At 45.3% G+C, this 24,095-nt stretch overlaps 1 protein-coding gene across 2 annotated transcripts in view; it reads left to right on the forward strand.

Annotated features, from left to right (window-relative positions):
• Positions 1-24,095, forward strand: part of PRKN (parkin RBR E3 ubiquitin protein ligase) — a 667,734-nt gene that overhangs the window by 107,719 nt on the left and 535,920 nt on the right. For both annotated transcript variants that reach the window (XM_064158244.1, XM_064158246.1), the window contains exon 4: positions 19,108-19,348. In XM_064158244.1, the coding sequence (XP_064014314.1) occupies positions 19,108-19,348 (241 nt within the window). The remainder of the gene's footprint in view (positions 1-19,107; positions 19,349-24,095) is intronic.

Below are 24,095 nucleotides of genomic sequence, written 5' to 3' on the forward strand. Positions count from 1 at the left end.
AACGTAGAAGTAACAATCTGTCTCAGGTAACTATGCTGCAGCAGAAACCAAAAAGCTTTTTTTGAGGTCTGGCAGAGTTATTTTTTTTTTAATTACCAGTTTTTCAGATTTCTTCAATATCCTGAGTAAAACAGATGAGCTTGAATTGCTGTCCCCATCAGCTTCAAACACACACAACAAAGTGTCCCTCATAGCCATTCCCCTACATAAGCTATTTTTGCCATCCTTCGTGCAGGCTTCAAAAACACTCTAGCCTGTCTGCTCTCAGTAAGGGACAGTCAGGTAATGCAGAGGGAAAAGATGACATAATTTCTGTCAAGATGGATTTGTCTTGGAACAGAGAAGGGAAAGAAGAATGTGCTATCAGCTGGTAAGGATTATAGAGAAACTAGATGTTTATATCTCCCTGTAGATGTTCCACATGGTGTATGATATAACCTTTACTGACACAGCCAGGCTGCTTTTTTTTCTACACAATAATTGGGTTTTCATGAAGGGAGGCTCTTCATTTGTTTTTCCAACTTCACGATAATTAGAACTCCAAAACTTTTATTGCAGTATTTAAGTCTCAAACACATAGCAAAGTTGGAACATCCAGTTAAGGAATGTTGATATGTATGTTAACTTCCTTACCGTGATAGACATCTTTTGAAGGTGGCATTCTTTTGTATGATAATGGAGAGCACTTTGTAACTTCAGACACTTGGTCACTCAATTCCCTTCTCTTTACAGAAATGAAAGAGATTTGTTCCATCTTTTGAACTAGAGCCTCCTTTACAATCTTGCAGATGACTGTCACTGAAAGCAGAGAATCTGTAGGGACAAAAAAGCAACATGTAGTACAAGTCAATAATTAAGGGGGAAAAAGAGCATGTAGTGTTAGTCCATGAGTAAAGCTTTTACCAGGCTTGGAATTGAAAACAAATAATAGAAATAGGCAGGAGATTTGAAATGACAGAGATAGCACACAGAGCTTTGTCATACAGAATCCTAGAGTCAGTCAGGGTTGGAAGGGACCACAAGGATCATCTAGTTCCAACCCCCCAACCCTAGAGCAGGCTGCCCACAGCCTCATCCAGCCTGGCCTTGAACAGCCCCAGGGATGGGGCCTCAACCACCTCCCTGGGCAACCCAGTCCAGCCTCTCACCTCTCTCATGATGAACAACTTCCTCCTCACAGCCAGTCTGACTCTCCCCACCTCCAGCTTTGCTCCATTCCCCCCCAGTCCTGTCACTCCCTGGAAGCCTAAAAAGTCCCTCCCCAGCTTTTTTGTAGCCCCATTCAGATCCTGGAAGGCCACAAGAAGGTCACCTGGGAGCCTCCTCTGCTCCAGCCTGCACAGCCCCAACTCTTTCAGTCTGTGCTCACAGCAGAGCTGCTGCAGCCCTCTGATCAACCCAGTGGCCCTTCTCTGGACATGCTCCAGCATCTCCACATCCCTCTTGTAATGGGGGCTCCAGAACTGGATGCAGTACTCCAGGTGGGGTCTGACCAGCATGGAGTAGAGAGGGAGAATCCTCTCCCTGGCCCTGCTGGCCACACTTCTCCTGATGCAGTCCAGTCTCTGCTTGGCTTTCTGGGCTGCAAGTGCACACTGCTGGCTCCTGTTGAGCTTCTCATCCAGCAGTACCCCCAAGACCCTCTCCTTAGGGCTACTCCCCAGAAAGTCACTGCCCAGCCTGGATTTGTGCTTGGGATTGCCTCAACCCAGATGCAGGACCTTGCACTTAGTCTTGTTGAACCTCATGACCTCTGCAGCCTGTCCAGGTCTCAGAACTGGCAGAGCAACCAATGTCTGCAGTGGGTTACAGTCAAAGCACAGAGTTTTGCCACCTGAGATTCATTTCTATTTTCTAAGTAGATAGGCTGTAGATTCCAGGTTCCATTGCAACTTACAGCCTTCAAGCAGATTCTTTTCTTTCTCACCAGGAACATGTTGAAAATGTTAAATATTGTCATTTAGCATCTGTAAGTTCTCTCTACACAGAAATTCTTCTTCCTCCTTATCAATGCTTCAACTAGGATTAAATTTTCTTATCAAATCTGCCAACCTATTCTGTAAGCATCAGTTCAGATACAGGAATAGTTTAACAAAACCAGCAGGGATAAATAGAAATAACATAACAGGAAAGAGTCATCACACAGTGCTGTTTTGGGGAGATAAGTGATGTACTTCCCTGTTTGCTGTTGACCTTCTAACTGTGAGACACTGCCCCCAACCTCCCTCCACTTAGAGACAAATCAGCTAAAGACAAATCAAATACAAATTTTTATAATGGAAACTGTACCTTATACCTGACATTTCCATCATATCCTTCCTTAGCATTGCAGATTGGGGTTTAGCCTGCAGAAGAGGAGGCTCAGGGGTGATGTCATTGCTGTCTACAACTGCCTGAAGGGAGGTTGTAGCCAGTTGGGAGTTGGTCTCTTCTGCCAGGCAACCAGCAACAGAAGAAGGGGACACAGTCTCAAGTTGTGCTGGGGGAGGTCTAGGCTGGAGGAAGTTGTTGTCAGAGAGAGTGATTGGCATTGGAATGGGCTGCCCAGGGAGGTGGTGGAGTCACCATCCCTGGAGGTGTTCAAGCCTGGCTGAGGCACTTAGTGCCATGGTCTGGTTGATTGGCCAGGGCTGGGTGCTAGGTTGTACTGAATAATCTTGGAGGTCTCTTCCAACCTGGTAGATTCGATGATTCTAAGAGTGAATAATCATTCTTTTATCATCCCTCTGCCACTCATGACTATAAAGCTTCCTCTCTCTAGGAGGGGCAGGAGAGTCCTGGCACTGGAGTTGGCAGGGCTCATTAGGCAGGCTTTAAACTAGGTCTGAAGGGGGTGGGTGAGGCAATTACTCTCTCTGAGAAGGAGAGAGTGGGAAGGAAACTAGGGACAATTGGGGAATCGAGAGCCCAGCTGAAGTGCATCTACACCAATGCATGCAGCTTGGGTAACAAACAGGAGGAACTGCAAGTCCTGCTCCACCAGGGTGACTATGATATAGTTGCCATTTCAGAAACTTGGTGGGATGACAGGCATGACTGGGCTGCTATACTGGGGGGATACAGCCTCTTCAGGAGAGATAGGCAAGGGAGAAGAGGAGGAGGGGTGGCCCTGTATATTAGGGAATCACTCCTTGCCACTGAGCTTGAGGTGAGGGATGAAGGGGTTGAGAGCCTGTGGGTTAAAATCAGAGGTAGGACTAACAAATCTGACATCCTGGTTGGAGTCTGTTACAGACCACCCAACCAGGATGAGGAAACAGATGAGATATTTTACAAACAGCTGGAGGCTGTCTCAAGATCTTCAGATCTTGTCCTGGTGGGTGACTTTAACCTGCCAGATATCTGCTGGGAACTTAATTCAGCAGAGAGGAGGCAGTCCAGGAGGTTTCTAGAGTGCATGGAGGACAGCTTCATGACCCAGCTGTTAAGTGAGCCTACTAGGGGTCAAGCTCAGCTTGACCTGCTGCTGTCCAACAGAGAAGGGCTGGTAGGAGATGTGGCAGTGGGAGGCTGCCTGGGGTGTAGTGATCAGGAGATAGTGGAGTTTTCAATATGCAGGGAGGTAGGGAGGCACTACAACAAAACCTACACCTTGGACTTTAGGAGGGCAAACTTCAGTTTGCTCAAGGAACTTATTTCCAATGTCCCCTGGGCAGCAGTCCTTGGGAACAAAGGGGTCCAGGATGGTTGGACCTACTTTAAACAGGAGCTCTTGAAGGCACAGGAGCTGGCAGTTCCCATGTGCCAAAAGATGAGCCGCAGGGGGAGGCGACCAGCCTGGATGAGCGAAGAGCTCCTGAAGGAAGTGGGGGAGAAAAAGAGGGTGTATCACCTCTGGAAGGAGGGGAAGGCTTCTCCTGATGTGTTTAAGGAGATAGCCAGATTATGCAGGAGAAAAATTAGAGAGGCTAAGGCCCAGCTAGAACTTAGGCTGCCACCTCTGTGAAGGATAATAAAAAACACTTTTATAAATGTATCAATACTAAAAGGAAGGGCCAGAAGAGCCTCCACTGCTTACTGGACCAGGAGGGGAGCACTATAACTGATGATGTAGAAAAGGCTGAGGTCCTGAATGCCTTCTTCACCTCAGTTTTCAACAGCAAGGAGGGAGGAGGAGGCAAGTGGCCTCTTGAACTGGGGGATGGGGTCAGGGAGCAGTGTGTTCCCCTGGAAATTCATGAAGAATTAGTTCAGGACCTGCTGAGCCATCTGGACACCCACAAGTACTGTGTTCAGTTCTGGGCCCCCCAGTTTAGGAGGGACATTGAGATGCTTGAGCGTGTCCAGAGAAGGGCGACGAGGCTGGGGAGAGGCCTTGAGCACAGCCCTACGAGGAGAGGCTGAGGGAGCTGGGATTGGTTAGCCTGGAGAAGAGGAGGCTCAGGGGTGACCTTATTGCTGTCTACAACTACCTGAGGGGTGGTTGTGGCCAGGAGGAGGTTGCTCTCTTCTCTCAGGTGGCCAGCACCAGAACAAGAGGACACAGCCTCAGGCTGTGCCAGGGGAGATTTAGGCTGGAGGTGAGGAGAAAGTTCTTCCCTGAGAGAGTCATTGGACACTGGAATGGGCTGCCCGGGGAGGTGGTGGAGTCGCCGTCCCTGGAGCTGTTCAAGGCAGGATTGGACATGGCACTTGGTGCCATGGTCTGGCCTTGAGCTGTGTGGTAAAGGGTTGGACTTGATGATCTGTGAGGTCTCTTCCAACCCTGATGATACTGTGTTACTGTGAATCTTTCACCCCAGCTTTCTATTGTGTTCTTTTTCCACACTACGAGTCTGCCACTTTTGTGCTGAGTGGGATCAAGCTAAATGTGCTACTAAACACCATCAGTTTATGTGCCTAATAACCAAGCACTCTCACCTGTCTTCATTTGTGGTCATATATGTATTGCATGTGTGAGAAGACGTTAGGATAAGGTAGGATTCTGTGATGGTCCTGTCATTTGGATTTCTTTCTTTTCCACAGGGTCATTTGCCTGTGAATTTGATCTTGTTTTTTCCCTTTTCCCTTAATGTGGTTTAATTTATAGTGATTGTAGGTTTTTCTCCCAGGACTCAGAAGTGAAGAATTTTGCAGCCTCTTCCTCTCTACTATAGACAACTTCATATATTCACACTTTTGTCACTGCAACAGCTCACCTGTTCTGGAGCTCTGTCACTGTGCAGTGGTCTGGGTGTGCTGTGAGACCTTTGGAATGACATTTATTTGTACAAACTGAGAAGCTTGTCCTGATATATTGAAACTTCGGTTGCTATCCAGGCTTAACAGCAGGAAACATATTTCCTCAGAGTGTTTTCCTCCCTCGGTGTCCTAGGTGATGCTTGAAATGAGCCTTCAGACTCAATAGTTCTCAGGGCTGCGTGAGCTCAAGAAGGCCAAGCAAGTCTTGCCAGGCAAAAAATGCCAGACTTGGATTTTCTGCTTAATTTCTTGTCAATTAAGACAAGCTTCTGATCACCAAGTTAGCTATTGTGGTTAAAAAAAATTGAACAAAGACATAAGACCTCATCTCTGTTTGTAGTCTCAAGTCCTCTTATTTTCACTGCAGATTATGCTCTGCCCTGGTCTCTTTGCTGAGGCAGTAGGTAATGGAAGTGATGGAAATCAAATACTTAATGGCTTCTGGATGGCTTTGCAGATTCGCCTTTCCCTCTCCTTAAGTTTTAGTGTCCCTGCCTGGCATGGGTCACATATGGCTTTCAGTCTCTCAGAGTTAACCATCTCTGGTGTTGGGGTGCTCACAGGCTGTAATCCCACAGGCGTTTCCCCATCCTCTCACGTCTTGCCTGTGGGCTGAAGTCCCCTATCAATAACACTTTTGGGCATGAGGACCTTCCTTCAAAGAGTTCTTCTGGCTCTGTTTCCATCATAGCACCTTCAGAAGCACATCTCCAGATGTGTCCTCAACCATATGCCTCCAGCTGTTTCCAAGAGCATCTTCCTCACCCCAGAGGCTGCAGGCTTTTCATAGATACCTTCAACCTGGGGTCCCACCTGCTGCAATTTTAGCACACCATGTGTTGCTGTCACCAGCTAGAGGTGCTCTGTCAGTGTCCAGCTCTGTGCTGTATTGATGTTTTCATACTCTTTCAAGCTTGACATGTTGTCAAGAATGTATCTGGTAATCAAATCCTCTGTTACATCTTTACTTTATCCTCTTAGGAATATTTGGCAATGAAAGCACTCCTCGGAGAAAGGAAAATTCACACATTCATGTGGGCATGCACACTTCTTCCCCCTGTGTCACTGTTGGACACAGTGGGTTTGTTACATCTGTGTCTCTTGTTTTCAGCTCTGTAGGGTCATGACATATCCTCCTTCAGCTGTACTTTTCATTTCCCCATCGATGGAGATGCAGCCACAGTCAAGTGTAAAATTATATTCATGTACCTTCTGCAGAGAAAGGAGAGGAAAGAAAGAAAAAGAACAACAAAGGAGCGAGAAGCTTTTTTGATAAGACTGAAATCAGAACAAGATTGCTTTTGATAAAAGATTGATGAGGAGGCATTTGCTGCTTGCAGGAGAAAACATTTGTGAAAACAATTGATATTGGAAGCTTTTGATAAGACATGCAAAAAAATTCATTTTAATATTTATTGCTTGTTGAGAAACAGATAGGCAGCTTCTGCATGATGAGGTCATGAAATACGAGATAGGTTCAGGCAGATTCATTACTTCTGTCCTCTTTTTGTGTTCTTTATTTTTTCCCCCTGCTTTGATATTAGTCTGCCTCTTCTCAACTCTTTAGAATGTAATTTTTCAGTTATCTTTGATAAAATACTTGGGTGCCCATCTGGTGTGAGAGTAAGCATAAATAGATCTCCTAGAGCAAAGATGACCTAAGCTAACGGACTGAGAGCCAGTATTTGTAAACCATATTAGAGGTAAGCTTAGTCAGATCAATCCTCTTCTATGGATTTGTGTTAAATTACATTGACTAGTGCCAGGGCAGTCTGCCCTATTTAGTTTTGTTCAAAACCATTAAATAGACCTTAAGGGTCTAAGTCAATAAAATAAATTACTTATGTAGGTGTTCTGCACTATGCTTGTAGAATTCTTGTGTCGTGTGGAACTTGGTTTTATGTCTACCTGAATCAGGAAAACTAAATACAAAATGCAAGAGTAGGGAAAGAAGAGAGTTCCAGGAAGGAGAGGTGCATCTTGCATTACAACTGCACTACACTGTATTACTGCTCAGTCTCAGCATTAGTCGTGCAGATGCTGCCAGGCTTCTTAGTGCTTTGTTTGATTTTCCCTGACACATTGCAGGGCTGCTACAATGATCAAATGCTTGAGGTCAGATCAGAATACCAGCTGTGGCCAGGGCTGTGAGCCATGTATCACAGTATCACCAAGGTTGGAAGAGACCTCACAGATCATCAAGTCCAACCCTTTACCACACAGCTCAAGGCCAGACCATGGCACCAAGTGCCACGTCCAATCCTGCCTTGAACAGCTCCAGGGACGGCGACTCCACCACCTCCCCGGGCAGCCCATTCCAGTGTCCAATGACTCTCTCAGGGAAGAACTTTCTCCTCACCTCCAGCCTAAATCTCCCCTGGCGCAGCCTGAGGCTGTGTCCTCTTGTTCTGGTGCTGGCCACCTGAGAGAAGAGAGCAACCTCCTCCTGGCCACAACCACCCCTCAGGTAGTTGTAGACAGCAATAAGGTCACCCCTGAGCCTCCTCTTCTCCAGGCTAACCAATCCCAGCTCCCTCAGCCTCTCCTCGTAGGGCTGTGCTCAAGGCCTCTCACCAGCCTCGTTGCCCTTCTCTGGACACACTCAAGCATCTCAATGTCCCTCCTAAACTGGGGGGCCCAGAACTGAACACAGTACTCAAGGTGTGGTCTAACCAGTGCAGAGTACAGGGGTACACAATCACTAGTACCAGAGAAACCTTTTCTTTAAGAGGAGAAAATGGGAAGGCTGTGGCTGTTCATGTGTGAGAGAAAAAGGATGTGATAAACATATATACAGGGACTATAGATTGTTCAGATGTTCTGTGTCCGTCATGTAGTGAAAGTTTATTGTATGAGTACTGTAGTCTGGGGACAAGGATCACTACATCTACCAACTGGATGGCCCCATTTGAAATGAAGGCAGTAGGTTTCCTAGAGATTTCTTTGCCTATATATTTAAATTAATATAGCTGTGTGCAAATAATAAAAATATCTAGAAAGACTGCTTGAATGGATCCTCACACTAATACTACAGGTGTTAGGAGAAAGAGCCATTTGGGGGCAGATTTTGCTGTAATTGCTTTCTGCAGCTTTTCTTATAATTTTTCTTTGAAACAATTAATAGTGAGAATCATAAAATCATAAAGTCATGCAGAATGGAAGAGACCTCCAAGATCATCCAGTCCAACCTCATACCCAGTCCTAGCCAATCAACCAGACCATGGCACTAAGTGCCTCAGCCAGGCTTGGCTTTAATACCTGCAGTGATGGCAACTCCACCACCTCCCTGAGCAGCCCATTCCAATGCCAATCACTCTCTCTGCCAACAACTTCTTCATACTATCAAACCTAGACCTCCCCCAGCACAGCTTGAGACTGTGTCCCCTTCTTCTGTTGCTGCTTGCCTGGCAGAAGAGCCCAACCCCACCTGGCTACAACCTCCCTTCAGGTACCTGCAGACAGCAATGAGGTCTGCCCTGAGCCTTCTCTTCTGCAGGCTGCACACTCCCAGCTTCCTCAGCCTCTCCTCACAGGGCTGTGCTCCAGGCCCCTCACCAGCTTTGTCTCCCTTCTCTGGACACATTCCAGCACCTCAATATCTCTCTTGAATTGAGGGGCCCAGAGCTGGACACAGCACTCAAGGTGTGGCCTGACCAGTGCTGAGCACAGGGGCAGAATAACCTCCCTTGTCCTCCTGGCCACACTGTTCCTGATCCAGGTCAGGATGCCATTGGCTCTCCTGGCCACCTGGGCACACTGCTTGCATCCACTGTAGCAGTTACTGTCTTCTCATCAGTTTACTATGTATGGAGCACACTATTCTTTCACTGAACTCCATCAGAATCCTTTTCCTTGTTCCCCCAAGATTCTTCCTGCCAAAGTATATTTAGTACACTTTAAAGTTACAAAAAGCAGCATTAAGCAATAAGATGAAAACAACACAAAAATTCTTCTCTTGCAATTAAAAGCACTGTGGAGTGACAACTGTTGCACTAACTGTGGGGGGCAAGGTGTTAAGAAATTCTGTTTTTCAGCTCAGATGGAAAAGACATCTCAAAGGATGTTGGGAATTTATGGAAGTAATTAATGCTGTTTTACTGAATACTAGATCAAATATTAGCTTGCAAAGCTATGTAAATGTCCTGAGTGCAAAAAAGAGCTGCCCCTGGGTGGCAAGGATTTGCATATGTTAATTTAGAGAAACCCTCAAGTGTAACTTAGCTACGTGTACCTGTTGTCATTTCTATCACTCAGTAATCTGTGCAACTTGTGGAGCACAGAGTTTTTGTAATCAGGAGCTTTCAATAGTGAATTGCATCCTTTTGTATCTATACCAACACTGTTCACATCAGTAGTGCATAAGTATTTGCACTAAGCCAAGCTAAGCTGAGCCTGATCTGGGTGCATTTTTGTTCTTCCTGCATCCGGGGTGAAAGAGGCTGACAGAGGATTTTGCCTCTCACTAAGTCTGTGTTGTGCCATTGCTTCTGAAGTATTGATGCATTGTGTTGAAGAAAACTATTGAATGGTAGTTTATTAAGGGTTCAGAGCATAATTTGGGAAAAAATGGTTTTTATCTGTTTCTTCTCTCTGTGTTTGCTTGTTTGTTTTTCCTCAAGTACACTGAGGAAATCATCACTGGTAATTGCTGTCAGGAAATGACAACAGAAGTTTACAAGGATTGTAATCTTATCTTTAAGGACACTGCCCCCCTGTATTAAGCTCTCTATTATTTTTCAATGATTTTTTGGAGGGTTTTTATACCTAAGGCTCACAGAGCAAGATTCCACAATTTTTATCAGTGTCTTGTGGCTCTCTCTTTATGTGTAATAAATAGCAATGATTTTGTACATGGAAAAGTTGCAACAGAAACATAAATTACTGCTAATTAATACAGAAAAGAAAAATCATAGAATCAACCAGGTTGAAAGAGACCTGCAAGATCATCCAGCCCTAAACAATCAACCAGACCATGGCACTAAGTGCCTCAGCCAGGCTTTTCTGGGACACCTCCAGGGATGGCAACTCCACCACCTCCCTGAGCAGCCCATTCCAATGCCAATCACTCTCTCTGCCAACAACTTCCTCCTAACAGCCAGCCTAGACCTCCCCCAGCACAGCTTGAGACTGTGTTCCCGTGTTCTGTTGCTGCTTGCCTGGCAGAAGAGCCCAACCCCACCTGGCTACAGCCTCCCTTCAGGTAGTTGTAGACAGCAATGAGCTCTGCCCTGAGCCTCCTCTTCTGCAGGCTGCACACCCCCAGCTCCCTCAGCCTCTCCTCACAGGGCTGTGCTCCTATTTTGTTTTTTTAAATCCTGGAGCATGCTCAGCACAAATGAAGTAAGGTGACTTTGGACTGAAACTAAATAGGGGGATGAGTTTTGTAACTTTGCCGACTACACTCCAGCTGCAAAGCAATGTGCAGTCATTGAGGCAGGACTAGAAGTAGTTGGAACTCAAAAAGATTCAACCACTCCAAAAAACCTTAACCCCCTACTTTAGTGTGGATGTCAGGCTGTCAGTGACAACTGTTTTGCTGTAGAAACCCCTCCTCCCCCCCCAGAATGGGTTGCCCAGGGAGGTGGTTGAGGCCCTATCCATGGAGGTGTTTAAGGCCAGACTGGCTGAGGCTGTGGGCAGCCTGCTCTAGGGTAGGGTGTCCCTGCCCATGGCAGGGGGATCAGAACTAGATGATCCCTGTGGTCCCTTCCAACCCTGACTGATTCTAGGATTCTATGATTTTTGAAGGCTTGACACAACTGAATATCACAACACATGTCCCTTTTCCATGAGTGTTCATAGATTCTCCTCCTTCCTGCATATGCTGTCAGAATCTGAATCTTGTTCTGAATCCAAATGACACAATTTCTCCTCCACATAAAGAAAATGTGCAATATTCCAGATGTTTTTTTAATCTTCAACATGAGTTAGAACTTCTCTGCAGCACCTATAGAAAGTACTGAGAACGTACAACCTGAATGCATGCAGAAGAGAGAGGTCCATGGTATAGAAACCTTCAAATTAATTCTCAAGGTTGTTGTTTGTTTAATATTCTGTGCTGTCCTAACTAAATCAGAATGATGAAGTTCTCTAGCATAGCTTGATGCAATAGCACTAAAGGTTTCTGTCTCAAAATGGAATGGCCTCAAGGGGAAAACTGAAGGTATTTTTTTCCAGGTAAGGATAAAAGCATGCTCCTAAAGCAGGTTTCCTTTGTCTTTTTGTGACTCATTCTCTTTTCTGATGTTCAAAACATCTTTCATCTGTGACTCCACGAGGCTTTCTCACCTGCCTTTTACAGTGGTACTTTTAACACACAGGTTGGGTATTTAGTCCAGTGAGCCTGGATTCACACTTATGTCATGTTTGTCATTTATGCTAGAGACTATTTTGCTGTTTTACATATTACTAAAACCAAAGCATCCTTTCATTTTAATGACAAGTTTTTATTCTTTATATTTTCTTAGCATTCTACAACAACCCCAAGCAGTGCTCCAGGCTGGGGACAGAGTGGCTGAGAGCAGCCAGGAAGAAAGGGACCTGGGGGTACTGGTAGAGAATAGCTGAACATGAGCCAGCAGTGTGCCCAGGTGGCCAAGAGAGCCAGTGGCATCCTGGCCTGGATCAGGAGCAGCGTGGCCAGGAGGACAAGGGAGGCTATTCTTCCCCTGTACTCAGCACTGGTCAGGCCACACCTTGAGTGCTGTGTCCAGTTCTGGCTCCTCCATTCAAGAGAGATGTTGAGGTGCTGGAATGTGTCCAGGGAAGGCAGACAAAGCTGTTGAGAGGCCTGGAGCACAGCCCTGTGAGGAGAGGCTGAGGGAGCTGGGGGTGTGCCGCCTGCCGAAGAGGAGGCTCAGGGCTGACCTCATTGCTGTCTGCAGCTACCTGAAGGGTGGCTGTAGCCAGGTGGGGTTGGCCTCTTCTGCCAGGCAAGCAGCAACAGAAGAAGGGGACACAGTCTCAAATTGTGCTGGGGGAGATCTAGGTTTGATAGTAAGAAGAAGTTGTTGGTAGAGAGAGTGATTGGCATTGGAATGGGCTGCCCAGGACAGTGGTGGAGTCACCATCCCTGGAGGTGTTGAAGAAAAGCCTGGCTGAGGCACTTAGTGCCATGGTCTGGTTGATTGTCTAGGGCTGGGTGCTAGGTTGGACTGGATGATCTTGGAGGTCTCTTCCAACCTGGTTGATTCTATGAAAAATGCTATGAAATTCTATGAAATACTAATTATTATTATTGTTGTTATGATGATGGTTATGATTATGATTATTATTATTATTATTTGATGATGTTGTGTTTCAGGATGGAAGTTTCAGAGAGTCCTCAATGTGTCAAATTAGCACCAAATCAGCACATATTTGCAGATATTACACTTCATGAGTGTGTGAGTCACTTTCTCAGTCCCTAAAATGAGTCAAAAATGTATTGTATTTGTTGTTGGAATATAAGAAATCTTGACAAGAAACATTACCTTATGCCTCAGTGAAAATGAGGTTTTAATAGGAGCAGCAGTACTTAAGAAACCCACACCATGTAAGAGAGAGAGTAATAAAGAATAATGTCAGATTGTCTGTTTTGGAATTAAGATATATTGAACATTCCAGGAACAGTGATTTAAGCATATCCCTAGGTTTTAGATTTTTCTTCCCTTCTCTTGTTTTGTAGCACAGAAGTGATTTTTGCCAGCATATAAATCAGCCCAAACTTTATACTTCTGTGATAGAGGAAAAAAAAGTTTTCATTAGCAGCATCTCTTTCAGCAGATATCTTCCAGGGTAGGATGTGACTGGAATCAGACTGTTCCTTTCCACTCTTACACTCCTGCTCTTTAGGACATACTCTACACAGTCTGTCAAGATACTGCAAACTCTAAAAGATGAAAATTGGAATTGCAGCAATTTGATCTACTCACAAACTGTCTTGGAAATGTTTAGGAAATATTAAGACAAGGATCATCTTGGAGGTAGTTTTGGTAAGGAAGGGGTGCATGCATATAATTCATATAGAGTGAGACACATGTAAGTGATTTACATAAAATCAGGGGGGGTATTAATTAAAATTATATCTGAATGGACTATCCTGAATTCTGAGTTGATGTATAAGGCTGAGTTAGGAGGCACCTGGTAGCTAACCTGAATTAACCTCCGCGTGAAATCCACTTAGAAATCCTTTGCTTCTTTTGTTCTGTTGTTAGGTTGTCATCATCCAGCACACAGTCACTGATTTAACAGAAACAATCAGACATGTTTTCTAATGTTCTTCTGCTGTACTCAGCACTGCTCAGGCCACACCTTGAGTGCTGTGTCCAGATCTGGGCTCCTCAATTCAAGAGAGATGTTGAGATACTGGAACATGTCCAGAGAAGGGTGACAAAGCTGGTGAGGGGCCTGGAGCACAGCCCTGTGAGGAGAGGCTGAGGGAGCTGGGGGTGTGCAGCCAGCAGAAGAGGAGGCTCAGGGCAGAGCTCATTTCTGTCTACAGCTACCTGAAGGGAGGTTGTAGCCAGGTGGGGTTGGTCTCTTCTGCCAGGCAAGCAGCAACAGAAGAAGGGGACACAGTCTCAAGCTGTGCTGGGGGAGGTCTAGGCTGGATGTTAGGAGGAAGTTTTTTGGCAGAGAGAGTGATTGGCATTGGAATGGGCTGCCCAGGGAGGTGGTGGAGTCACCATTCCTGGAGGTATTGAAACAAAGCCTGGCTGAGGCACTTAGTGCCATGGTCTGGTTGATTGGATAGGTTGGCCTGGATGATGTTGGAGGTCTCTTCCAACCTACTTGATTCTAAGGTTCTATGTATTGAAACTGTAGCTGCTATTAATATATTTCTTATTATTGACATTATGATCCAGAAATTTCCTCCTAGAATATTTTTTGTCTAGCAATGACTTACTAATTTTCCAGATGAAAGAGAAATGAAAAAAATATATGTTGTCAGTTAATTTCTTGCCTGTAAGGCTATGAAGTTTCTAACTCATAGGAAAATTCAGCAGATACACAGCAATTCCAATTTTTTTCTTTTATTTGGCTATCATGGGCTGTGATTATCCTTTCAAAAGGAAAAAAACAAATAGGATCTTGGCAATTTCTAGTATATTTTATGTTGTAGCATGGTCTGGTTGATTGGACAGGGCTGGGTGCTAGGTTGGACTAGATGATCTTGGAGGTCTCTTCCAACCTGCTTGATTCTATGGTAAGATCTCACCACTTCTAATGGCTGCAGCTGGTAAGGAATCCAACAGGTCAGGTACTTCTTCAGTGGCTCCCATTTAAGTGCCACACTTTTGGGTAAGCATCATCTTCTCACAAAGATGCTGTAAGTAAAAGAATTCTCAGATTTTATGGCAGAGTTATTCCAAAGTTGCTCTTAACTAAATAAATAGTTCAAGACTTGCCACTCCTCAATTATTCCTGGGCTTGCTAATGGGATGAAATGAAAAGGGTACAAAAATGGAGATTGAAATTTGAAGGGGATGGGGAGGAAAAGGCATAGCTAAAAAAATCCCATAACATGATGAAAGCTCAATGAATGTAACTTACCTGAGGAATGATAGATTTATATTGCTATTCATTGCATCCATCATCATTAGCTGCCATTACTGAAAGTTTTATCCATTATATCACATTGAGAGTATCCTATACATCAAAATTATTTTCATGGGATCATAGAATCAACCAGGTTGGAAGAGACCTCCAACATCATCCAGGCCAACTTAGCACCCGGCCCTAAACAGTCAACTAGACCATGTCGCTAAGTGCCTCAGCCAGGCTTTGCTTGCTGCCCAGGGACAGCAACTCCACCACCTCCCTGGGCAGCCCATTCCAATGCCAATCACTCTCTCTGCCAACAACTTCCTCCTAACATCCAGCCTGTATTTTGATAATATATGGTTCAATTTTCTCTTAAAACAAGGCAGTTTATTGTATTCCAACATCCTAATATGCCAAAGGCCTGTCCCCCATCCAGTGGTGTTTGATGCTGGTTGTGTTAAAGCTGCAGTGATTCACATCACTCGTTTGCACCTGGTTACTTTCAGCTTGGCTGTAGCCTACTGGACTGGAAACTCCCATGCACTCCTCCTGGCCTTTGCTGCAATAGTCTGTCTTTGGAAGTCCAATCACAGTCTCTAAAATGACACCAGGCTTTGAATTTAGGAAGCAATGAATCCTTTTTCATAGCATATTTTTTTATATCTTTCCTTTTATTCTCATTCTTTGGACTGGCCAATATTTAAACTGCTGCAAGAATTGAATAGGAAAAGATTATTAAAAATAGAGTAAAATATTCTGCTAACTGAATGGATTTCTGCCTTTTCATTATATTTATTTGAACACTTGTACCTTCAATAATATGTCTGCCTTGCCTTCTATTTCTAGGTGTTGCTTAGCACCCAAAATATTCTGAATACTAACATAGTACAATAGTGTCAAACTCTGAAAAGCTTGAAAAGGTGAACTGGTGTCAAATATAGCATCATAAAATAGCAAGTAGTTTCTGTTTGCTAGAATTTAACTACTAAGTGCTCTGTGTAATTTAAGCCCAGTGGTGCACTGGCATTTTTTCCCTTGCCCTATGTGGAGCAATATTTAGTTCACTGCCACTCAGCAGACAAAATTCACACAAGTGGGCAGCAGTACTGGATCAGGGTGCTCATTTGCACCATTACTTTAGCAGTGGTTAATTTTCCCTTCAGATTTGCCCTTGCCATGACCTGTGAAACAGTCTCTGAGCCCACAAGCTTACTTGGTTTTTTTCTGTATCAGCTAGTAAAATAAATGATGTTAAGTCTTCTTGAAAATGTTGCTTCCCATCATGGATAATCAGAATGTTAATACTAAATCTGCATGATTTTTTACTTTAGGTAATCTCTATTTTGAAGTTTGTTAATATGTTGGGGGGAGAGGTTTGGTTGTGTGCTAGTTTGAGCCTTGCTGGGATATTTTAGTGAGAGGAATTAGATGCTAGGCTGTGAAAAGGAAACAGTGGTGATGTCTGCTGCACTCATAGGCTTGCTGAGATGTGTAAGAACAAGAATATAAACACAGAAAACAGAGTTTTTCTGTGGCTTTGGCTGCGTCCCTTCTCTCTCTAACCTGCTAATCCCTCTGCTTCCTAAACCCCCTGGCTGATTCTCCAAACTCACCTTTAATGTAAGGCAAAGTCTGGGATAAAGTAGAGGGGTGGAAAGGAGGTGGAAGGGTGGTTGGGAGCCCCTCCTGGGGACTCTGGTTTCTGGTAGGGCTGCTGTGTTTCTGTATTACCTTTTAAACTTGCATATTTCTGTCTCTAGCTGTATAGATTGTAAATACCTGCTTGTCTATAGTGCTGAGCTGGAAATATAAAGCTTCATTCTTTAATTTCCAGCCACTGAGCCTAGTCTGGGTGATTTTCTTCAGTATGGGGAGCAAAGGTTTTTGTTGGTTACTGCTTTCCTATTGCTTTTTTGAGTCATTGGTGCAGAGTGGTGTTGTTCTTGCAATTGATCTCCTTCCTGCTTATGCTACTTTTGAGATTTGGCCTCCATCCTTTGGTCGTTACAACAGACAGTACAGTGAGAATGTGGTGGGCTTATTTTTGTCTCTTCTGGCAACTTCGTGTGCTGCTTATTTCTTTTTCCTTTAGAAGGTCACTGTTAATGTTTTTTTACACTCTGTTCAGTTTTCCAATAAAATTGGTGTGTCATCAGCACTTTTACAAAGGTTCTCTAGGTTTGAAGAGGTGTATTGTGCTATGGGCACTCGGGAGCTCATTCTCATTATTTCATTCATTCTGCTGTTTAATGAGACAAAAGTGTTCCACTTACATTCCTATCTGATGTTGAAATGCAGCACGGTTAGGAAAAAGCCTAACTGGAAAGGTAACGTTTGGATTCTTATTGATGACTCCTAGAAGTTTAAAACATAGAATCATAGAATCAACCAGGTTGGAAGAGACCTCCAAGATCATCCAGTCCAACCTAGCACCCAGCCCTAAACAATCAACCAGACCATGGCACTAAGTGCCTCAGCCAGTCTTTTCTTGAAGACCCCCAGGGACGGTGCCTCCACCACCTCCCTGGGCAGCCCATTCCAATGCCAGTCACTCTCTCTGTGAAGAACTTCTTCCTAATATCCAGCCTATACCTACCCTGACACAACTTGAGACTGTGTCCCCTTGTTCTATTGCTGGTTGGGCAGCCCATTCCAATGGCAAATCACTCTCTCTGGCAACAACTTCCTCCTAATATCAGCCTGCTTTGTATAGATTAGTTTTGAAATGTTTTTATGCTGCTAAACACAAAATACATGGTTTTATTGAATTATGGCATGGGAAATTCATTGATGCTGTAAGGCAGACAATGTAACAGGCTTTAAAGAACAGAAAGAACTATACATTTGACAGCAATGAAGCTGCAGGTGTCAAATAGCAATACATTTTGTATTCTCATATTCATTTGTGAACTCCTAGGGTGCTGCCATTGCATCTGCAAGAGCATAGACCTGACTTTAAAGATGTCATGTCAGGCTGATCTTCAATACTATAGCTAAATAGCTTCAATACTATAGCTAAATAGAATCAACCAGGTTGGAAGAGACCTCCAAGATCATCCAGTCCAACCTAGCACCCAGCCCTGGCCAATCAACCAGACCATGGCACTAAGTGCCTCAGCCAGGCTTGGCTTCAACACCTCCAGGGATGGTGACTCCACCACCTCCCTGGGCAGCCCATTCCAATGCCAATCACTCTCTCTGGCAACAACTTCCTCCTAACATCCAGCCTAGACCTCCCCTGGCACAACTTGAGACTGTGTCCCCTTGTTCTGTTGCTGGTTGCCTGGGAGAAAAGACCAGCCCCACCTGGCTACAACCTCCCTTCAGGTAGTTGTAGACAGCAATGAGGTCAGCCCTGAGCCTATAATATTTTATAATATTTATAGTTCTGAGATAATATTTTGCTTTCCTAGTCTGTATTGGGAAAATGCTGAATGAAATGTGAGTTCTAGCCTATTTTATCATGGATAAACCTGCTATGAGGTCTTTATTCAGCCTTCTATTTTCTAAGGCACGAGATCTGGAAAGGCTATATACCTATCACCTCTGATGAGGACTGAGAAAGTACTTGTATGTGGGGCTTCATGGGCTAAGATGAGAGTGGTGAGTCCTGGAACAGGTTGTCCAGGGAGGTGGTGGAAGCCCCATCCCTGCAGGTGTTTAAGGCCAGGCTGGAGGAGGCTCTAGACAGCCTGATGTAGTGTGAGGTGTCCCTGCCCATGGCAATGGGGCTGAAACTAGATGATTTTTGTGGTCCCTCCCAAGCCTGAGTGATTGTGAGGTGCATAACAATCCCTTTTAAAATTTATTTTAACCATCAGATACTGTAGGAGTCATGAAATCTTCCACAAGCCTACTCCATCTTTGGAAAGTCTACATCTGAAAGCAGATTTAGATTGAAAATTGCATTCTGGACAAGAAATAAGTACCTGTCTTCATCAGTAGCATCAACTCTGTTTCTGTTCAGAAGATGTATTGGAGTAGCTTGGTCATGAACTCTCAATGGTTGTCAGATTTTGCCATGAAGAGTGTGATCAGCATTACCTGTGCAAGTGCACATTAAGTATTGAATATTCCTAGCACTTGATTTAGTAGTGTTCTCTCTGGAGTTCTTCCTTTGTACCAATAATCTAGACTTATTCAGAGCTGTTGGCTCCATTCCCCCATTTCCTTGCTAAATGTTTAGAATTTGCCAGTGTTGTGACCCTTTTGCCAATGCAAGGATATCCTAATTCCAGCAATTTGCACTTGTCACTTTGCTTTAAACTCCATTACTTGCACACTGAAATTCCATGCAAAATGAATTGGAGACCCTTTAAGAAATAACATATTGGAGATAGGGAGATTTTATCTCTTATGTTAGTAGTATTTATTGGTTGGATTTTTGGTATTGTGTTGCAGAACTGTGACCTGGTACAGCAGAGCATCGTTCATATTATTCAGAGACCACAGAAGAACAGTCAGAGCAATGATGAGACAGAAGAGAACTCTGCTGGGGGCATTCTAAAACACTTGGAAAAAGAACCAGAAAGCCTCACACGCATTGATCTCAGCACCAGTGTCCTCCCATCTCACTCTGCAGGGTTGGCTGTTATTCTGGATGCTACAGAAAACAGCACTGCCCTTTCCTCTGAAAAATCAGGTAAGTCAGAGTTTTGGTACATTTCCATTCATAGACCTGAACATTTCTTCTGTTTCTTCAGAATCATAACATCTTTCATTTTTCAAAAGACCTTTAAGACCATCAAGTCCAATTGCTAACCTAACGCTACCAAATCCATCACTAAACCCTCTCGCTAAGTGCCACATCTGAACATCTTTCAAATGCTTCCAGGGATGGTGACCCCACCACTCCTCTGGGCACTCTGTTCCAGTGCTTTACAACCCTGTCACTGAAGAACTTTTTCCCAGATGTCCAATCTAATGGTTCCTTGTCATAATTTGAGACCATTTCCTCTTGTCATATTCAGAGAATCAGCCAGGTTGGAAAAGACCTCCAAGATCATCCAGTCCAACCTAGCACCCAGCCCTAAACAATCAACCAGACCATGACACTAAGTGCCTCAGCCAGGCTTTGCTTGAACACCTCCAGGGACTGCAACTCCACCTCCCTGGGCAGCCCATTCCAGTGGCAAATCACTCTCTCTGTGAAGAACTTCCTTCTAACATTCAGCCTAGACCTCCCCCAGCACAACTTGAGACTGTGTCCCCTTGTTCTGTTGCTGGTTGCCTGGCAGAAGAGACCAACCCCACCTGGCTTGCTTAGTACTTGGGAAAAGGGATGACACAGGTAGTTATAGGGAGCAAGAAAGTCTCCCCACAGCCTCATTTTCTCTGGGCTAATGTGGAAATATGAGTTGTGATTATTAATATTAATAACCTGGCAAAAATATTAATAGAACTACAAAAAATGATATTAAATCTTGCCAGAAAACTTATTTACCAAGTACAAATGCACAGTTATGGTTATTTACACAGGGAACAAGCAGTTTAAACAGTTAAGCAAAACCAGAAATGCCAACATTAATTGGAACTGGAAAGAGATTCCCAGCAGCAATGCTGCTTGCCCACAAGGGGATTTTATGGCTGCAAGGCAGCTGACACCTAGAACCTTGACAGGAGACATTTAAGGTTAGATCTCCCAGGTTTACTCATGACTACAGTGCTTTTGGGAGGGATGCAGGCATCCCTTTGGTGTGTGCAGGCGAGCAAGGGATGCAGGTGGCCTGCAGGCTGTGGCTGGAGGTTTCCTCCAGTGCTTGAAATGGCTGCCGGTGCACAGGGCAAGGCTCACAGGTCTGGAGTACCTCTTGTCCCTGCAGCTTTTTGCATGGCAGCTGTAGAATTGCTTTCTATGAGAGGCCTTTTTTTAGCTGCAACCTTGATAGTGGCCCTTGTTGTTTCTCCAGGCAATACAAGGCAAGGCTTACCATGTTGGCCACTATTAATGTAACTTCCCTCAGACAATAATGACCAATAGAAGGAAGTTAAAGGGAGAAACTCCAAGCTTTAACCATGGCCAGAGGTATGCTACACAGTCCCTATGTGTGTCACAAGGTCAGATGCATGTGCAACACATGCACCTGTTTTTCCTGGACCCAGGATATGTCCAGGCACGTCTGGGCCACACTGGGGTCATCAGACTTAGAAACACTCAGCCCACTGTCTGTTTTAGGGCATGTTTGGGGCTTGTGCTTCCAGGACAGCTAAACAACCCCAGTTCCCTCAGCTGCTCCTCTTGTGCTCTAGACCCTTCACCGCTTTGCTGTTCTTTGGGCATCCTTCAGCACCTTCTTGTAGTGAGTGACCCAAAACTGATTAGAGCAGTCAAGCTGTGGCCTCACTGGTGCTGAGTACAGAGCCACGATCAACATTCTTCCTCAATTTGGTGTCTTCTGCAAACTGACATTGTCCAGATCACTGATAAATATATTAAAGAGAACTGCCCTCAGTGCTGAGCCCTGGAGAACAACACTGGTAACCAGGTGCAACTGGGTTTAACTCAGTTCACCACCACTCTTTGGGCCCAGCCACCCAGTCAGTTTCTAACCCAGCAAAGCATCCACTCTTTCAAGCCATAAGCAGCCAGTTTCTCCAGGAGGATGCTGTGGGAGACTGTCAAATGCTTTAGAGGTAAATAACATCCACAGTCTTTCCCTTGTCCACTGAGCAGATTATCTTGTTACAGAAGCACGATGAGGTTAGTCAAGCAGGATTTGACTTTCATGAATGCATGCTGGCTGGGACTGATCATCTGTTTGTCCTGGGTGTGCTATCTGGTGACACTCGAGGTGATCTGCTTCATAACCTTCCCTAGCACCCAGCACTGTGGTCACTCTACCAGACCTTTATTTCCCTGAATCTTTCTTATGGCCCTTCTTGTAAATGGCCATCACTGTTATGTATGCCCTCACAAAACAGGCATTAACAGCTACCTGAACATTTGGGCTTACTGTAATTACTCTGCACTCCTTCAGGTGCATGAAAATTACTGCCAGGAATAAACAGCTTAATTGTCTAGAGAGAGAGGCAGCAGAATATGCACACACTTGGAAAGGGGAAATCTCCCCAGGAGGAGTCACAATAGGCAGGGTGAGGGCTCCTTAGGTGGGTCCCAGCTGAAGGGGTGAGGGTCTGAGTGCCAGGCTGCTTGCTGTGTGAGGAGCCACTCTCTGTAGCAGAACTCTGTTTATACCGTTCTAAGGATGCACTGTGGTCAGTTTCAGAATTAGTTGGAGAGCTGAATCCTCCCAGCACACAGAAGTAAGGTTGGAACCTCTGCGACCAGAGGTGCCCGTTAAGGTCTGCGATGTGTCGAGCTGATCTTTATCTGACCCTAGCAACCTTCAGCTCTGTTGTGGAGAGCAGGAATTAATTCGTGGCCGAGTCGGGAATTTATCAAAAATAGTTATTTTTTATTTTCCCAAAAACCTGCCCCCACAACTCTATATACAAAGATTAATTTAGTTTGATAAGCCGATTCAGTTGCATGAGAATTAACCTACAAGGATACCATTAATAATCTGAGCATATTGGAAGTCAGAAGTTGGAAAAGGCCTCAGCTATTAATTAATAGCAATTTCTTACTAAATTAAGCTAAGCTAAATAACTCACTCAGGCTGGCTCCTGCGCTCTGTCTTCGTCTCCTCCTCCAGCGGCTGCAGGTGAATGGTTAAGAGGTCGTTAAGGGTCGTTAGGCACACAAAGGTGTCAGTAGGAAAGCAAATCCCTGAAGGTCTCTCTGCAGTCCAGGCACAGGGGAGTGTGTGAGCTCAGGCAGACACATACGCCCAGGCACGGGCAAACTCCAAAGCAGGAACCCCAAAGGCAGGAAGACCCCCAATAGTTATAACCTTCGCTAGACAAAGGGCAGAGTTACCACACCTTAGGCGCGAAAGCGCACGGCCAATCCCAGCCTGGCTCCAGCGCGGGAACTCACGGGGCAGTCCTCCCCCCCTTCACGGGGCAGTCACCCCCCCTTCACGGGGCAGTCCTCCCCCCCTTCACGGGGCAGTCACCCCCCCTTCATGGGGCAGTCCTCCCCCCCTTCACGGGGCAGTCCTCCCCCCCTTCATAGGGCAGTCCTCCCCCCCTTCACAGGGCAGTCCTCCCCCCCTTCACAGCTGCAGGGCAGGCGAGGGGGGGGGGAACCAGGTGGCTTTTCCCCTTTCCCTCCGAAGTCCGGGCAGGAGAGGCATTCAGGGGTACAGGACTCCAGGACAAGCTCTTTGTCCAGTGTCTGTTAGGCTTTTTATGTTTGCCAGGGCTGTTACACCTGCCACAGCCACGTGTGCCAATCTCCAGTCTGCTGGGACCTCCCCTGTTGGCCAGGCCTCCTGCTAAACGATGGGAAGTGGTTTGGTGAGCGCTTTGCAAGCAGTCCTAGTGCTCTTGAGTGGGCTGTGTCTGGCCTTGGAGACATGTGTGTGGCTAAGTGATATGGTAGTTCACTGACCATTTCCCCATGGGCTATGGGGGCTTCATTCTGCTTCCTGTCTTTGCTTTCCAGCTTAGAGGGCCAGGTACACAGAGAGCAACTGGTCTTACTGAGACTGAGACCAAGAAGGCATTCAGTACCTCAACCTAGAGGTAGCCAGATTAAGTTCTAGTTGGGCTTTGGCTCTTCTCATTTTCTCTCTACATGGCCTCACAACATCTTTGCAGTCTTCCTGAGTGCTCTGCCCATCACATAGGCCCTAGACTTTTCTTTTTTCATCTGAGTTCCAGCCAAAGCTCTCTTTAACCAGACTGGTCTTCTTCCCCACTGACTCCCCCATGGACAGCAGCGTGGCCTGCTCCTGCACCTCAAGGACTTCCTTCTTGAAGAATGCCCAGTCCTTCTGGACTCTTTACCTTTCAGGACTGCCTCCCAATGGACTCTTTTCTATCAGCCTCCTAAACAAGTCACACTCTGCCCTCTAGACACAGAAGGCAGCAATTCTGATGACTCTCCTCCTTAGTCCTTGTGATGGTTTGGGTGCTACCCACCCCTCCCCACTTAAGAAAGTTACTCAGACTAGACTCAGCTGATCTGAAAATTAAAGAATGAAGCTTTATATGTCCAGCTTAGCACCATATACAAGCAGATATTTACAATCTATGCAGCTACAGACAGAAATAGACAAGTTAAAAAGGTAATACAGAAACACAGCAGCCCTCCCAGAAACCAGAGTCCCCAGGAGGGGCTCCCAACCACCCTTCCACCTTCTTCTCACTCCTCTACCCCAGGCTTTGCCTTATGTTCAAGGTGAGTTTGGAAAATTGGCCAGAGGAGTTAGGAAGCAGAAGGATTAGTTAGAGAGATGGCAGGTTAGAGGGAGAAGTGCAGACCAAAGCCAGAGAGCAAACTGTTATCTATGTTTATGTTCTTGTTCTTATCCATCTCAGCA

This window comes from Pogoniulus pusillus, chromosome 18 (assembly GCF_015220805.1).
Source record: "Pogoniulus pusillus isolate bPogPus1 chromosome 18, bPogPus1.pri, whole genome shotgun sequence".
Classification (NCBI taxonomy): Eukaryota; Metazoa; Chordata; class Aves; order Piciformes; family Lybiidae; genus Pogoniulus; species Pogoniulus pusillus.